The 18,621-nt window shown below is 43.6% G+C and overlaps 1 protein-coding gene across 1 annotated transcript; it reads left to right on the forward strand.

The window, feature by feature from the left end:
- Positions 1–2,886: 2,886 nt before the first annotated feature.
- LOC131976791 (semaphorin-4B-like) lies at positions 2,887–18,058 on the forward strand. Its single transcript, XM_059339944.1, has 14 exons — positions 2,887–3,005; positions 7,552–7,703; positions 7,822–7,884; positions 8,037–8,135; positions 8,910–9,006; positions 9,111–9,233; positions 10,051–10,178; positions 10,831–11,018; positions 12,824–12,959; positions 13,434–13,620; positions 14,440–14,555; positions 14,680–14,846; positions 14,943–15,013; positions 15,795–18,058. The coding sequence occupies exons 1-14, from the start codon at positions 2,924–2,926 to the stop codon at positions 16,520–16,522; spliced, it is 2,337 nt and encodes a 778-aa protein (XP_059195927.1). The 5' UTR covers positions 2,887–2,923; the 3' UTR covers positions 16,523–18,058.
- The last annotated feature ends 563 nt before the right edge of the window (positions 18,059–18,621 follow it).

Genomic DNA, 18,621 nt, shown 5'->3' on the forward strand with positions numbered 1-18,621 from the left:
AAATTATTAGAAAAAAGACAAAAAAAACCTAAATTACTTTAAAAAGACACAAAATTACCAAAAAAAGACAAAATTACTATAAAAAAGACATAAAATGACAGAAAAAACTAAGCATTTTCCAAAAAATAAAAACTAATTAAAACTAGTAAACTCACTTTAAAAATGCATTAAAACTAACTGAATTTGAAAATCAAAAATTGACAACGAAATTAAAGCTAAAACTAATGAAAAATCTTTTATGAACACAAGCAGCCTGACAAAAACTTTGACTAAATAAATCTAAACCTTTTTCTCCTGGTCTAAAGTTCACGGTGTAAGTGAAGCGACAGCTCACGTTCACATTTATCAATAATAAATAATATCAATAATAAAACATCCATCTGCCTCCCACCCGGTGCTCCGGAGCAGGGGTCCGACGCTGGTAAGGCCACCGACGAGCACGTTCAGTAGCTCTACCCAGGGCTGTGTGCACTGCTCTCCACACCTGACGACACCGACGGAGATGCGCCTGCACTGATGGGACTGTGGCCTCCTCCTGCAGTGAGAAGAGGGGGGGGTTGGTAGCCGAGAGAGCACTCGAATGGAGATTTCCCAGTAGCCGAGCTGGTCATGGCATTGAGTGAGTACTCCACCCAGGGTAGGTCCTTGCTCCAGGAGGAGGGGTGGAGAGCAGAGACGCAGCGGAGGGCCGTCTCCAGGCTTTGGTTGCTCCTCTCCGCTTGGCCGTTTGATTGAGGGTGGAAGCCAGATGATAGGCTGACCGTGGCCCCCAATTCCTTGCAGAGCGCCCGCCAGACCTGAGAGGTAAACTGGGGTCCGCGGCCACTGACGATGTCTGAGGGTAGGCCGTGGAGGCGGTAGACATGCTGCATCAGGAGCTCCACGGTCTCCAGTGAGGAAGGGAGTTTAGGGTGGGCGATGAGGTGCACCGCCTTAGAGAACCGATCTACGACGGCGAGCACAGTGGTCTGTCCTTACATCACATCATGGCTCCTTTTTCTCCACACAAACTTGGCTATCAGTCAGATTTTACATTTTTTCGAATTAACAAAGTAAAAAAGTTGCCAGGAACCCAAAATACAAACAAAAGACACAGGTTTCTATGGAAATGTTCCTCTTTTACCATTTATACACACAAAAACAGCAGAAAAAATAACACTAACACTAAATTCACATTTTAAAAATGGTCTAGAAACATAAATGTCACTTTAACTGGCGTTCTCAGCTCGTCTGGTATATAAATAAAGTTATTACTGTAAATAAAACATGCTCAGTGTATATTCAATGAATAGATGAACTCCAGAAGGTTCAAGATAGATAAGATAAGATAACAGTTTAGTTTCTGATCATCAAAGTTAAAAGCTGGAACATAAAGCCAACATCTGGATTTATAACTTTCATATCCCATCCGTGTTTGTTTTGATATCTTTATGAGTGTTTTGATGAAAGGAGTCGCAGGGCTTTATGCGAGTGCTGTACTTCCTGGTTTGCCGCGGGGCATTCTGGGAGTTGTAGTTTCCTAGTGCAGACTAATGCACCTTTTGCATCGGCTCTTTGGTAGGATTTGAATATGGTGCATGTACATGAAAAAGAATGAATTATTATGATTATTACTATTATGATTATTATTATTATATTATATAATTTTGATATTTGTTATGAAATATGGGTTGCTATGTTATTTATTATTGTTGCTTATTGTTATTGTTATGCTGTGATGTTTGTGTGTTGCAAATAATGAAAACATTGTGTTCCTGAACTTCCAGCTTTATTACCTGCTGCTGATCCACAGATCAAGAGTCAGAAGTGTAACAGTGAGTGATGTGATGAACTGGAAACAAGCTGCAGTCCCTCTCCTGGCCACCAGAGGCTCCACACACACACACAGGCAGGTTCCACCTGATCAGGATCCATGTTCAGAGATGAATATATTCATATATATTAATATAAATGAATATATATTCATATATATTAATATCAGAGAGACTTTGGGGAGAAAGTTAAACTCCCTGAACACTGACTACTTCCTGTCTGGTAGTAACTACTCACTTCCTGTCTCTGGTTTGTTGTCGTGCCAAACAGAGAGACAGGAAGTAAAACTACCAACGACTTCTTTTAACCAAGTTTCACATCAAACATCAAACATCCTCCTCCTCCCCCCACCTCCTCCCTCTCTCCTTCTCCTCCTCCTCCCCCCACCTCCTCCCTCTCTCCTTCTCCTCCTCCTCCCCCTACCCCACCACGTCCCTCTCTCCTCCTCCCCCCTCCCCCCCTCCCCCTCCTCCTCCTCCTCCCCCCACCACCTCCCTCTCTCCTTCTCCTCCCCTCCCCCTCCTCCTCCCCACCACCTCCCTCTCTCCTCCTCCTCCTCCTCCTCCCCCTCCTCCTCCCCCTCTCTTCACCTCCTCCTCCCTCCCCCTCCCCCTCCTCCTCCCCACCACCTCCCTCTCTCCTCCTCCTCCTCCCTCCCCCTCCCCCTCTGCTCCCCCACCACCTCCCTCTCTCCTCCTCCTCCCCCTCTCTTCACCTCCTCCCTCTCTCCTTCTCCTCCTCCTCCCCCACCCACCTCCCTCTCTCCTTCTCCTCCTCCCCCACCTCCTGCTCCTCCTCCTCCCCCCTCCCCCCACCTCCTCCTCCTGGTCCTCCTCCCCCTCTCTCCTTCTCCTCCTCCTCCTCCTCCCCCTCTCTTCACCTCCTCCTCCCTCCCCCTCCCCCTCCTCCTCCCCCACCACCTCCCCCCCTCCTCCTCCTCCTCCCCCTCTCTTCTCCTCCTCCTCCTCCCCCCCCCCCCCCCCCCTGACCTCTGACCACAGAAACAGGAAGTGGCGGTGACTCGTGTCTCTCTGACTCTTTCTTCAGTTGCTGCGATCTCAGCGAGGAGGAACATCTTCATCTTTACTCCTCCGTCAGCTTGCTCCTCCTCATGGCTCCTCCAGTCCTCCTGCTGCTCCTCCTGCTGAGCTCCGTCTCCTCGCTGCCTCCTCCTCGGACCTCCTTCCCCCTCAGTGAGTCCAACACATATTTTATTATTGATAATCAATCGTTTTCTCTTTGTGTCAATGATTCTGATCTGTGTATTTATGATATAATATCATTTATTTATAATATTTACATATTTATCATCAGTCTTTATTTATGTGATTTTCTGAATGTATATATAAATGTGTGTGTGTGTGTGTGTGTGTGTGTGTGTGTGTGTGTGTGTTTATATTTATATATATTTCTAAAATCAGCTTCTACTCCAGAGGAGACTTTGAGTCAGAAATGTTTTAGAATCACGTTTGTCTGAAGATTCTGAAGATTCTGAAGATTTTAAAATGATCCTAAATGTTCAGTAAAAATGTGACTTAATGTGAGAAATCTGATGTAATATGTGAAAAGTGTTCAGTAATCCGACAGATAATAGGAGTCAGACAGCTGATCTCGTCCTGACACCTCTTATAAACACGTATTAATGCTTAATAATGGTCATTTCTTAATATCCAGACGTGAAGAAGCGAGTGGACGTGTTTCATCATTTACTGTAAAAACCGCGTGCTGATGCCACTCACTCACTTCCTGTCTGATGTCGCCTCTCTACTCTCACACAACCCCAATCACTTCAATCACAGATAGCACATAAACAGTTTTATTTATCAAGAGAATGAATATATAAAGCCAGGTACAAAAACTCTAATAAGTAGAAACAATTTAATAAAAGTTAGTTATATTATGATGTATCTTTTACTGTTGAAGAAAAAAATCTTATTCTGTTAAAAAGATTTCTAAAATGTCTAAAACACTTCTGGTCAGTTTGGATCCGAGCTGAAGTGGTTCAAGTCATTTTTTTATTCTTGAAATTGGTGAAATGAATGAATGAAAACATAGCAGACAGCAGGCAGATAAACAGGTTATATACATTTATAAAGCCAGGTTCAAAAACTCAAATAAATAAGTAGAAACAATATAATAATAACAGTAAGAAAATATGATTTAAAAAAAGGAAACGACATCACAAAAATGTGGGTCAGAGGTCAGTAGGCAGTTTTTCCTCTCATTAAAGTTTAAAGTTGTATAAAATATAAATCCTCCAGTAATATTAAGAATGATTGATTATTGGAGCTTGAACTGATTGAAGTTTCAACTTAAACTGTTTGAAAATTTGTGTGAATGAGAAATAATTCACACTTTGTCATGTTTCCATCAGTTGTGTGTCTGTGGCAAGATTATTATAGTTTTGGATTTTTCATTAGTTTTAGCTTTAATTTCGTTGTCAATTTTTGTTTTCGAATTCAGTTAGTTTTAATGAGTTTTTAGAGTGAGTTTGTTAGTTTTAATTTGTTTTTATTTTTGGGAAAATGCTTAGTTTTAGTTTAGTTTTTAAATTTCTCACTTTTTTCTTGTAAATTTGTCACTATTTCCTCATAATTTGACAATTTTTTTCTGTAAATTTGTCACTTTTTTTGGCATAATTTGTCACTTTTTTCTCTGAAATTTGTCACTTTTTCTTGCAAATTTGTCACTTTTTCATTAGTTTTAGTGTTAGTTGTAGTTTTTTGTTATGATAGATAGATAGACTTTATTTATCCCAAGCTGGGAAATTACAGTGTAGCAGCAGCATTACACACAGAGACAATGACAACACAATTAAATAAAAAAGAACAACCTAGGCATACTTCAAGCAATAAAATATAAAAATACAATAAAATACAATAAAAAATAAAGTGTCTAAAGAAGGAGTATGTATCAAGGAGTAGAATAGAATAGAATTAATGGGGTATTTGTTGGGTCCAGATTCAATAAGGTCACAATAAATGTTTCCTTTATTTCCTTTGTCTGATCCATCTCAGCCCCAATAACTTTATCAAGTCATAAAACCAGATAGATGAAATAGATTTCATATCAACCAAAAAGGTTTACGGAGGAAAAAAGTTGACAAAGACCAAAACAAAGGACATTTTACTATAATTTTAGTTCGTTTTAGTTAGTTTTGGAACGACAAAATACAGTTTCAGTTCGTTATCGTTTTTTTAAAAACATTTTTATTTTTATTTCAGTTAACGAAAATGATTTTTCAATTCTTGTTTTCGTTATTTCATGAGTTTTCGTTAACTATAATGACTTTGGTCTGTGGTGAGGCTGGTAAGGAGAAGTGAGTCGACAGTCTGAACTGTCTCATCTTTCAGATCACATTTAGTCTTTGACACTTTGAGGAACATTTTCTTGCACAAATATTTAGTTTTAATTGATCATTTTGCATCTAAACATGTCGAACATGTTGTGTGGAGTTCCTCAAGGTTCGATCCTCGGTCCTCCTTCATTTTATATTCAAATGTTTTCATCAACAAATTAACAACAGCTGTCGTTAATATGCAGACAAAGCCCTGTTTTACCTTCAAAAACCCATCGTCTCTGAACGTCTCTGATCGTCTCTGATCGTCTCTGGTCGTCTCTGATCGTCTCTAATCGTCTCTGATCGTCTCTGAACGTCTCTGATCGTCTCTGATCGTCTCTGAACGTCTCTGATCGTCTCTGATCATCTGATCGTCTCTGAACGTCTCTGATCGTCTCTGATCGTCTCTGAACGTCTCTGATCGTCTCTGATCATCTGAACGTCTCTGATCGTCTCTGATCGTCTCTGAACGTCTCTGATCGTCTCTGATCGTCTCTGAACGTCTCTGAACGTCTCTGATCGTCTCTGAACGTCTCTGAACGTCTCTGAACGTCTCTGATCGTCTCTGAACGTCTCTGAACGCCTCTGAACGCCTCTGAACGTCTCTGATCGTCTCTGAACGTCTCTGATCGTCTCTGAACGTCTCTGAACGTCTCTGAACGTCTCTGATCGTCTCTGAACGCCTCTGAACGTCTCTGATCGTCTCTGATCTTCTCTGAACGTCTCTGAACGTCTCTGATCGTCTCTGAACGTCTCTGAACGTCTCTGAACGTCTCTGAACGTCTCTGAACGTCTCTGATCGTCTCTGATCGTCTCTGATCGTCTCTGATCTTCTCTGAATGTCTCTGAACGTCTCTGATCGTCTCTGAACTTCTTCTACTTGTCTGGAATAAAACCCTGCAGGTACGCCGGCCCTTTAAACACAACCTTTAATCTTTATTTCTGAGTTGTGCTGAGACAAACTGGCTCGTCCAGGTCCTTGTTGGACCAGATAAACCAACAAACTGGAATCCTCTGCAGATGAATGTGTGTCAGCTGTGTATTCTCTGTAAACTCGGTGGCCAGATAGCGGCTGAGTTCCTCTGCAGCTCTGAAACCACATCCTCTCCTCTCCACCTCCGAGCCCACTCACAGAAACAGGAAGTCTTAGTGTGGGTCAGCTGACTGCAGCAGGCGCTCAGCGCTTCTCTTCTTATTTATCTGGCCTGCTGAGAAAGTGTCAGTCTAACTAGAGGTGAGAAGAACCACAGACATTAATAACCTGCTGCTGCCACACATGGTGACAACAGGTGCATGATGGGAAGTCTGGGACTGCAGCATGTACCAGCTGATCATATTTTTATTCTATATATCTGTGTATATATTTTGATCATTTCAATCACAGCAGGCAGATAAACAGTTTTATTCATCAGGGAAATTAATATTTAAAGCCATGTTCATAAACTCAAATAAGTAGAAACAATATATTAAAAACAGTAAAATATGATTTTAAAAAGGAGGTGCATGATGGGAAGTCTGGGACTGCACCTCTGTCTTTTATTGTTGAAGAAAACATCTTATTCTGTTAAAAAGTGATAACATTTCTAAAATGTCTAAAATACTTTTGGTCAGTTTGGATCAGTGCTGAAGTGGTTTTAGTCATTTTTTTATTCTTGAAGTCTTATTGTCTTTGTTTTTATTGTTTAACGTTTTTAAACATAAAAATGTCATCCCTTTGTGTCCTCAACATGTCTCTGTTGAGAATGAGACACAGTGTCTCCATGAGACAACATCGATAAATAAAGGTCCAATAAGATGAATAAATGTGTCATGTGCACAATAAAAACAGGACAAAATGTAAAGAAAGAAAAAACATGCATGTAAAAATGAGAATCCAAGAGTATAGAGAATATAATTGGAATATAGAAATAAAATAATCAATTGGTATTTATATATCTGAGCAACATGATTTGTGGAGTTCTACAAGGCTCAACCCTCGGTCCTCTTCTGTTTAATTCAATTATACATATTTTTATTCCGACGACACTCATATTTACCTTCCAGATTAAAAAATGCATTAAACAAATAAAACACACAGTCACTCAAACTGTAAACTGGATCTCAGATCAGTTTCAGACCATCAAAAACATTTATCTGGTCTCAAACACGAACACTCGGCCGGCTGACGGAGATGAAACTTTATTTACAATTACATTATTACATTTTTATTACATTATTACAATTTATTTATCACAAATAAAGATGATAAAGTCCCGGTCTGACTGGCTGGATGTGTCTGAACTTTGTGCAGCTCGATGAAGATCAAAACAAAAGCCTTCTTCCTTTGCTCGTCCTGCTCCCTCGGGTCTGTGTAAACGGTTTGTTTGTTTGTTTACCTTGGTGTTTGTGTTTGTGTCCAGACTCCGTGGACAGACCTCTGGTCCACTTCAGCGGCCCCAACACCACCACGCTGCTGCTGAGCCCCGACGGCTCCACCCTGTACGTCGGGGCGCGGGACGCCGTGCTCTCATTGGACGTCAGTCGGAGTGATGTCATCAGGCAGAAGAAGAAGGTGAGTCGGTTCACTGAAACTCCCATAATGCTTTGAGTCAAAGGTTTATTAACATCCGTCTGTCTGTCTGTCTGTCTGTCTGCCTGTCTGTCTGTCTGTCTGTCTGTCTGTCCTCCAGGTGGAGTGGCGTCCATCCGACCGTGAAATAGACGACTGTCGCAATAAAGGAAAGGACGCCGCGGTAATTAATGAACCTGAACACAACCCCTTTCATTCCTATGAAAGTTACTCAAAGTTCAACATCTGTGTATGAAATTACCTGATCTGTCTCCCTGTCTGTCTGTCTGTCTGTCTGTCTGTCTGTCTCCTGTCTGTCTGTCTGTCTGTCTGCAGATGGACTGTCCTAACTTTGTGCGTGTCCTCCAGCTGATGAACTCGACCCACCTGTACGTGTGCGGCAGCTTCGCCTTCAGTCCTCGAGACGCGTTCATCGTACGTCACGATCAAAATATCAAATATGGGGGGGGGTATTGAGGACTCTGTAGGTGATGATCAGGATCTTGAAGTGGACTCGGTTCTGATAGGGAGTTTAAGGAAGTTGCTGTTCAGGTGTTTATGCCGGTGAGGCGGTTTGTGATGGTTTTGTGGAGAGGTAGAGTTGGGTATCGTCTGCGTAGCAGTGAAACTGTCGTCCGTGACGGAGGGTCAGCATGTAGAGGAGGAACAGGAGGGGACCGGGCACCGAGCCCTGGGGGACTCCATGGGTTACTGCCATGATCTGGGATTTGCAGTTGTTGATGGAGATGTAGTTAAATATGTCAACAAAACAAACACTTTTACTGTGATGCTTAATATTAATATTATAGTATACATATTAAATATTTAATAATGTCCTTTATAACAACAAATCAGACTCATGTTTTAATACTCTGATACTCTGATTTTACTCTCCAGGGATATTGAAGTAATTTCAGGCTGTGTGTGTGTGTGTGTGTGTGTGTGTGTGTGTGTGTCTGTGTGTTGTTACATTGTATTTATATTGTATCAGTATTTTTACTGCATTAAAGACATGTTATTTATTAGATTTCTAGTTCTGAACATAGTTAGTGAAACCATTATTATTATTATTGATACAGATATAAAGAGTCGCGTCTGTTTATAAATATATTATATTTATATTATATGTATATTATATTTATATTTATATTATATGTATATTATGTACATATATGTACACACATACATGTATGTATTTGTGTGTTTCAGGAGGCGGAGAGCTTCTCGCTGCAGCAGCTCTCCGTGGTTAAAGAGCGCGCCCGCTGTCCGTTCAGCCCGCTGCAGAGGAACGCCGCGCTCGCCGTCGGTCAGTTTATTAATAGAACCGTCTGAGAAACTGTCACACGTTTATAAAGGGACTCGAGGTGACGAGTCTCGAGTCTCGAGTCTGAAGCTGTTTGTTGATTGCAGACGGCGAGTTGTTCACCGCCACGACCACCGACTTCAGAGGCCTGAAACCTCAGATCAGCAGACACTTCAGCAGGGACGGACGCCACGACCTGTCCCAGGACTCGTCAGTCAGCCTGCTGGAGGGTGAGGACTCGTCTCCTAGTCTCTGTCTCCTAGTCTCTGTCTCTGTCTCCTAGTCTCTGTCTCTGTCTCCTAGTCTCTGTCTCCTAGTCTCTGACTCTGTCTCCTAGTCTCTGTCTCCTAGTCTCTGACTCTGTCTCCTAGTCTCTGTCCTAGTTTCTGACTCTGTCTCCCAGTCTCTGTCTCCTAGTCTCTGTCTCTGTCTTCTAGTCTCTGTCTCCTAGTCTCTGCCTCCTAGTCTCTGTCTCTGTCTCCTAGTCTCTGTCTCCTAGTCTCTGACTCTGTCTCCTAGTCTCTGTCTCTGTCTCCTAGTCTCTGACTCTGTCTCCTAGTCTCTGTCTCCTGATGTAACAACCTTTATACAGATAAACAATTTAGAAACTGACATTTGAAACCATCAAAACCACACACGCGCACACACACACACACACACACACACACACACACACACACACACACAAACAAACAGACATAGACACAAACACACACAAACACACAAACACACACAAACACACACACACACACACACACACACACAACTTCCTCTTTCTGTTTCTTCCTCAAACTAATTTCCTCAGAAATCTTCTAGAAGTTTCTGATCTTGTTTATCTGTTTAATGTTTTCAATGAACCAGTTAACTAATAATAATAATAATAATAATAATAATAACAATAATAATAATAATGAACAAAATGTTTTGATTTGAAAACAAACCGACACATTTTAATCTCTTCTCCTCGTACAGAAACATCTGAGAACTGAAGTTATTTTATTTTGTTGTTTATTCTTCTCGTCTGTGACATCACTTCCTGTGTTGCAGAGCCGACCTTCGTCTCGGCGACCTCTGACCCCTCAGACAGGAAGCTCTACTTCTTCTTCAGTGAAGTCGGCAAAGAGTTCAGCTTCACAGACGAGCTGCAGATCCCCCGAGTGGCTCAAGTCTGCAAGGTGACAAAACAGAAACAACAGAAACAACATAAACAACATAACAACATAAACAACATAACATAAACAACATAAACAACAGAATAAAAACAACATAAAGAAATTTCTGAAAAATGTGAAACAAAAATGAATATAAACATGTCGAGAAACAGGAGTCAGCGCTCAGACAACATGATTCATCACTTTATAACTTTATTTCATAATTCTATAGAAATCGTTTGAAATAATTCATTTTGTCACAATGTTTTTACATAAATCTGTCTCTCTGTCTCTGTGTCTTTGTCTCTCTGTGTCTGTCTGTCTGTGTCCCTGTCTGTGTCTCTGTCTGTCTCTCTGTCTCTGTCTGTCTGTCTCTCTGTGTCTGTGTCTCTGTGTCTGTCTCTCTGTGTCTCTGTCTGTGTCTCTGTGTCTCTGTCTGTCTCTCTGTGTCTGTGTGTCTGTGTCTGTCTCTGTGTCTGTCTTTCTGTGTCTGTCTCTCTGTCTGTCTCTCTGTGTCTGTCTCTCTCTGTCTCTCTGTGTCTGTCTCTCTGTCTGTCTCTCTGTCTGTCTCTCTGTGTCTGTGTCTCTGTGTCTGTCTCTCTGTCTGTCTCTCTCTGTCTCTCTGTCTGTCTCTCTGTCTCTCTGTCTGTCTCTCTGTGTCTCTGTCTGTCTGCAGGACGATGTTGGGGGACAGAGGACTCTGCAGAACCGGTGGACGTCCTTTGCCAAAGCGTCTCTGCTGTGTCAGCGTCCCAGACAGCTTCCCTTCAACGTGCTGCAGGACGTCTTCACGCTGCCGCCACCAGGGGACGCCACCGCCACCGCCACCGACACGCTCTACTACGGCGTCTTCACCTCCCAGTGGTACGAGACAGGGACACTCGGGACTTGATTCCAGGAGGCGTTTATCTCTTTTATCTGTTCAGCACAGGCACACGAGTCAGGGACTAGGAGACAGAGACTAGGAGACAGGGACTAGGAGACAGAGTCAGGGACTAGGAGACAGGGACTAGGAGACAGGGACTAGGAGACAGAGTTACTAGGAGACAGAGTCAGGGACTAGGAGACAGGGACTAGGAGTCAGGGACTAGGAGACAGAGTCACTAGGAGACAGAGACTAGGAGACAGAGACTAGGAGACAGAGTCAGGGACTAGGAGACAGGGACTAGGAGACAGAGTCACTAGGAGACAGAGACTAGGAGACAGAGACTAGGAGACAGAGTCAGGGACTAGGAGACAGGGACTAGGAGACAGAGTTACTAGGAGACAGAGTCAGGGACTAGGAGACAGGGACTAGGAGACAGGGACTAGGAGACAGAGTTACTAGGAGACAGAGTCAGGGACTAGGAGACAGGGACTAGGAGTCAGGGACTAGGAGACAGAGTCACTAGGAGACAGAGACTAGGAGACAGAGACTAGGAGACAGAGTCAGGGACTAGGAGACAGGGACTAGGAGACAGGGACTAGGAGACAGAGTCACTAGGAGACAGAGACTAGGAGACAGAGACTAGGAGACAGAGTCAGGGACTAGGAGACAGGGACTAGGAGACAGAGTTACTAGGAGTCAGAGTCAGGGACTAGGAGACAGGGACTAGGAGACAGGGACTAGGAGACAGAGTTACTAGGAGACAGAGTCAGGGACTAGGAGACAGGGACTAGGAGTCAGGGACTAGGAGACAGAGTCACTAGGAGACAGAGACTAGGAGACAGAGACTAGGAGACAGAGTCAGGGACTAGGAGACAGGGACTAGGAGACAGGGACTAGGAGACAGAGTCACTAGGAGACAGAGACTAGGAGACAGAGACTAGGAGACAGAGTCAGGGACTAGGAGACAGGGACTAGGAGACAGGGACTAGGAGACAGAGTTACTAGGAGACAGAGTCAGGGACTAGGAGACAGGGACTAGGAGACAGGGACTAGGAGACAGAGTTACTAAGAGACAGAGTCAGGGACTAGGAGTCAGGGACAAGGAGACAGAGACTAGGAGACAGAGTCAGGGACTAGGAGACAGGGACTAGGAGACAGGGACTAGGAGACAGAGTTACTAGGAGACAGAGTCAGGGACTAGGAGTCAGGGACAAGGAGACAGAGACTAGGAGACAGAGTCAGGGACTAGGAGACAGGGACTAGGAGTCAGGGACTAGGAGACAGAGTCACTAGGAGACAGAGACTAGGAGACAGAGACTAGGAGACAGAGTCAGGGACTAGGAGACAGGGACTAGGAGACAGAGTCAGGGACTAGGAGACAGAGTCACTAGGAGACAGAGACTAGGAGACAGAGTCACTAGGAGACAGAGACTAGGAGACAGAGTCAGAGACTAGGAGACAGAGTCACTAGGAGACAGAGACTAGGAGACAGAGACTAGGAGACAGAGTCAGGGACTAGGAGACAGGGACTAGGAGACAGAGTCAGGGACTAGGAGACAGAGTCACTAGGAGACAGAGACTAGGAGTCAGGGACTAGGAGACAGAGTCACTAGGAGACAGAGACTAGGAGACAGAGACTAGGAGACAGAGACTAGGAGACAGAGTCAGGGACTAGGAGACAGGGACTAGGAGACAGAGTCAGGGACTAGGAGACAGAGTCTCCTCTTCAGAATCAGATTCTAACCGTAGAAACGCTGTATAACTTCCTGTCTGTCTCTCAGAGTCTCTCTGGTCTCTTCAGGTCTTCGGGTCCCGAGTCCGCCGTCTGCGTCTTCAAGCTGCAGGACGTCCGGGTGGCGTTCTCCGGCAGCTACAGGACCTTCGACATGGAGACGCACCAGTGGAGCTCCGTGGGAAAACACTCGTATCTGGGACAGGTCAGTCCGGGTCAGGACTCAGACCAGGACCAGGACCAGGACTCAGACCAGGATCAGGACTCAGACTAGGATCAGGACTTTGTTCTTGTTATTTTTATGTTTTATTTGATGTGTCACAGGTTTTTTAACACAGAAACCTGAAACCCAGGAGACGTTTCTGTGTTCTGGTCTTTAATCTTTGATCAGTGACTGAAGGAGAAGAAACCTTTCAGGATCACTCAACCCAGAAGGACCCGAGTCCCGAGTCCCTCAGATCTGTCTCCTGGTGGTCTCTGTGTCCTGGTGGTCTGTGTCCTGGTCTCAGTGTCCTGGTCTCTGTGTCCTGGTGGTCTTTGTGTCCTGATGGTCTCTGTGTCCTGGTGGTCTCAGTGTCCTGGTCTTAGTGTCCTGGTGGTCTCTGTGTCCTGGTGGTCTTTGTGTCCTGGTGGTCTCTGTGTCCTGGTGGTCTCAGTGTCCTGGTCTCTGTGTCCTCAGTGTGGTCTTGGCAACGCCTCAGATTCTGATCTAGCTCAGGTGAAGAAGAGTTTCCTGACCAGTGGTGGTGTGAAGCCGATGGGGGACGGTCCGGTCCTGGTCTCAGCGCGGCGCTACAGTCACGTCGCCGCCATGAGGACACAGGCGGCCAACCAGAAGACGTATACGGTCCTCTTCCTCCTCACAGGTGAGACGTCTCTGAAGACACGTCTGTCCTCTGATGTCCCCTGATGTCCTCTGGTGTCCTCTGGTGTCTGTCCTCTGGTGTCCTCTGGTGTCTGTCCTCTGATGTCCTCTGGTGTCTGTCCTCTGGTGTCCTCTGGTGTCTGTCCTCTGGTGTCCTCTGATGTCTGTCCTCTGATGTCCTCTGGTGTCTGTCCTCTGGTATCTGTCCTCTGGTATCTGTCCTCTGGTGTCTGTCCTCCGGTGTCCTCTGGTGTCCGTCCTCTGATGTCCTCTGGTGTCTGTCCTCTGGTGTCTGTCCTCTGATGTCCTCTGGTATCTGTCCTCTGGTGTCCTCTGGTGTCTGTCCTCTGGTGTCTGTCCTCTGGTGTCCGTCCTCTGGTGTCCGTCCTCTGATGTCCTCTGGTGTCTGTCCTCTGGTGTCTGTCCTCTGGTGTCCGTCCTCTGATGTCCTCTGGTGTCTGTCCTCTGGTGTCCTCTGGTGTCCTCTGGTGTCCGTCCGCTGATGTCCTCTGGTGTCCTCTGGTGTCTGTCCTCTGGTGTCTGTCCTCTGGTGTCCGTCCTCTGGTGTCCGTCCTCTGATGTCCTCTGGTGTCTGTCCTCTGGTGTCTGTCCTCTGGTGTCCGTCCTCTGGTGTCCTCTGGTGTCCGTCCTCTGGTGTCCTCTGGTGTCCTCTGGTGTCCTCTGGTGTCCGTCCGCTGATGTCCTCTGGTGTCTTTCCTCTGATGTCTGTCCTCAGATGTCCTCTGATGTCTGTCCTCTGGTGTCTGTCCTCTGGTGTCCTCTGGTGTCTGTCCTCTGTACTAACTGTCTCTGTGGACAGAGTCCGGGTCCCTCCAGAAGCTGGTCCTGCTGGATCGGGGAGTCCACGTCATTGAGGAGGTCCAGGTCTTCACTGGTCCCCACAAGGCCAAGAGTCTCGTCCTGTCCCCCAGCAAGGTGACTCACTGCTGTCCCTCATGTCAACATGTCCTCATGTCCCTTTATTACTGTCTCACTGTTACGAGGACAAATCAGCATTTAATTAATCAATGTGTGTGTGTGTGTGTGTGTGTGTGTTCAGGGCGTGGTCTATGTGGGGTCCTCTGCTGGAGTGTCCTCGGTCCCCGTATCCCACTGTTCCGGGTACAGCAGCTGTGGTCAGTGCGTCCTGGCCAGAGACCCTCTGTGTGGCTGGAGCCGGAGCGGCGCCGTCTGCGGCGCCGTGGGCGGAGCTACGGAGGATGACACGTGAGGAGAACACCTTGTTAGTGATGTCACCGATGACGTCATCAGGTGGATCCTCTGCCCCCCTGGGTGCTGACTGACAGGCTGTGTGTGTTTCAGGGTTCAGGTCCTGGAGGACGGGGACGTGGACGCGGCGTGTCGGGGACAGAGCGGGACCCGCCGGGCTACAGGTCATTAGATATCTGTCAATACAAAAATATAAGTTATTACATTAGATTAGATACATTTACACACAATCATTAAAATACAAACAATAAACAATAAACAAATATCCAAATCAGGACTCACAAGCAATTACAAACAAATATAAATATATATATACAAAACAAGACAATCATGTCATTATTACCTGTCTAGTTTTCCATTAAGCACAATATTAATTTCATTTCAAGAGGCGGAGCTGCCGACTGTTTATGATTATTCCATATTAAAACATGTCTGTATGCTATGCGGTGCTGCCCTCTGGTGGCAGGAGAGAGCAACTACAGCAGGTTCTCTGGTGACAAACAGTCATGGAAAAAATGATCAGACCTCCTTCTTTTCTTCAGTTTCTTGTTGATTTTAATGTCTGGTTCAACTAAAGGTTCATTTGTTTGGTTAAATGGTTTTGCTTTATAATGAAATTGACCAAAAAAGACACAAAATGACCAAAAAAAAAAGACACAAAATGACCTTTAAAGACCCAAAAGACGTATAATGAAAATAAAAAGACACAATTGCTAATGATTTTGGTTATTATCAATAAAACCATGTTAAATGTCTAGATATCAGCTTTTAAATTAAACTCTTATCAGATGTTTTAGTTGTTTTCATTATATTTGTCTACTAATGAACCTTTAGTTGAACCAGACATTAAAAGAACAGATTAGAGAATCATTGTTTACTGTATTTGGGATGTTTTGATGAAGACGCTTTAGTTCTGATGATTCTGAGTTTCTCTGTTGGTTTCAGAAGTCGTCGTTCCTCTGAACAAAGTGGTGAAGCTCCCGTGTGTGAAGCCGTCGAACCTCGCCGCCGTGAGCTGGAGCTCGCCGCGGTTCGGCCGCCTGCCGGACGACGTCTTCCTCCAGGCGGCCGACGGCTCTCTGAGCTTCCTCGCCGCCGCCGATACCTTCGGCAGCTTCGCCTGCGAGGCGCGGGAGGCCGGCGTCACCGAGGTGGTGGCGAGCTACGACGTCCGGCCGAGTCGGGACGCCGCGCCGCGCGCCATCAGCCCCGCCCACGACCACGACCACGACCACACAGACGAGTCCTTCGAGGACATCGCCACCGACGCTCCGACGCCGTCAGGAGACTACGAGGACAACGAAGACGATAAAACCACGACCGTTTTAGAAGACGAGACCACCGAAGGACGCCCTGGACTGGAGGAGGCTGAGGGGCGGGGCTTCACGCCGACGCCCCGCATCGGCGCGCGGTCCGGGGAGGAGCCTGGCGGCGCCCGCGTCCAGCCGAAGAGTTACCACAGCGAGCTGGTGGTCGTCTCCCTGCTGCTGGCGTTCTGCGTCTGCTTCCTGATGCTCGGCGCCGTCCACGTGTGGCGCCAACGCAGAACCGGCCTCAAGACCAAAACCAGCCCGCTGGTGAGCCCCGAGGACGGCTGCCCACGCATCCCGTCCCTGGAGAGCGTCCCGTCCCTGAGCGAGGACGACGCGACGGAGACGAAGATCGTGGAGTGACTAGTGACGAGCCTTTAACGGGAACGATACGTGTTCCAGAGTTTACTGAATCTACCGCGTTAAAACGGCACATTAACCCTTTGATGCTCAACATGGTCACATTCACCCCGTCATGATATTAATGCTGCTGTGTGTTGCTGTTTGATATCAACTTACTTATGATTGAATATTCCAAGTATTCTTTAAATATCTTGTTTTTGATAACAACAGATCATTATTTCCATTTTGCCTCTCATACTTTATGAAGAAAAAAAGGCTTTGTATTGTGACATGGCTAACTACTTGGCTAAGTAGCTTGCTAAGATAACTACTTAGCCAAGAAGTTAGCTAAGTAGTTATCTTAGCAAGCTACTTAGCTAAAAAAAAATGGATATGGGTCATTTTTGACCCATGTTGTGCATTAGAAGAGTAGTGACACAAAAAGGGATTTTATTAAAAAATGAATCAAGGAAAACATAAAATTAGGATGTATGATGATCGAAAACAAACTAATTGAGGAAAACCTGGAATACTGAATGATGAAAATAATTTAATGCAAAGATATAGAACATAAAAACTCTGTCGGGTCACTTTAGACCATGTTGAGCATCAAAGGGTTAATAAAACGGGACGAATTCAGCTATTTTTTGTCATTTATCACTTTTGTTTTGGTGATAATTTTGGCTGTGATTCTGCAAATGGCATGATTTTTGGATATTCTTTTTTTGTATCAATAATTCACTGTGGACACTTTTACTCACCTTTAAGGCCAAGAAAATGCCATAAAAACTTAACAGATAAATATTTTTTTCTACTTTTTTCTGCAAAAACCAACAACCTCCGCCCTGCTCAAAACTACCAAACATTCAAAGATTTTCAGATTTTTAACCCTTTATGTGCCAGTTTATATATTTGAATTATTCCATAATTTCTTCCAAAAAAACACATGAACTGAATTATTTTCCAGATAATAAATATTATGGAGCTGGTGGTGATTAGAGTTTTGAGTATGTCAAAGATTAGCAACAACATTGATTTGATGTCTTTAATATTTTTATGTAATAATAAATTAACCCTCTGGTGACCTTCATGGACCAAAACAACCACGCATGCAACAACTGCTATTAAATCACCATACATTAAGATTTTTAAGGGTTTTTTTCATAAATCTGTGAAAAAAACTTCAGACTTGTTCAAAACTACCAAACATTAAATCATTTTATGCATTTTAACCCTTTATATGCCAGTTCTCTCGTGACCTTCGTGGACAAAATGCCTCATTGACTTCCATTCAAACCAAATGTTTTAATAATATTTTAAGAGCTTTAAGGGTTAAAAACTTAAATAATACTTTGTTGTGTCGATGAGATTGTTGTTTATCAATAAACAATATGTTTATTTCAGGGATCAGACTGTGTTAATAAGAAACTGCTGTGAATGTAACCAGATGTTTATATTTTTTAATAATTTAATCATAAATTCTTGTTGTTGTTTATTTTTTCTGTTTGTTTGTTTGTGTTAATGCCCGCTGGAATAAAACCACTCAATGTGAATATCTATAGTTTCCTCTTCTCACAAATCATTTTCTCATAGACTTCTATGCCGTAAGACCCCTGCTGGACAGCACACAGACTGCAGCAACACAACACACACACACACACACATATATATTATAATATATATTATATAGTTATATAATACATATATATATATATATATATATATATATATATATTTGTATTATGTATTATTTAAGTTATTTATATTTACTTAGATATAATTTATTTTTTTATAAATATATATATATTATATATATATATATATATATATATATATATAAATTAATATAATATAAATAAATACAAATAAATATAATTTAAACAATAAATGTATGTAATCAATATATATATGTATATATATATATATATATATATATATGTATATATATATATATATATATATATATGTATATATATATATAATTATTATTATTATTATTTATGTTTTTATGTATTTAAAATAATACCTATATTATTGATGTAAGGGGGAAAAACCTGAACAGGAAAAAACACTAAACAAAACAAAAAGAAAAGAAAACATAAATAAAACTAAACTGGAGT

The sequence above is a fragment of the Centropristis striata genome, chromosome 8 (assembly GCF_030273125.1).
Source record: "Centropristis striata isolate RG_2023a ecotype Rhode Island chromosome 8, C.striata_1.0, whole genome shotgun sequence".
Taxonomy (NCBI): domain Eukaryota; kingdom Metazoa; phylum Chordata; class Actinopteri; order Perciformes; family Serranidae; genus Centropristis; species Centropristis striata.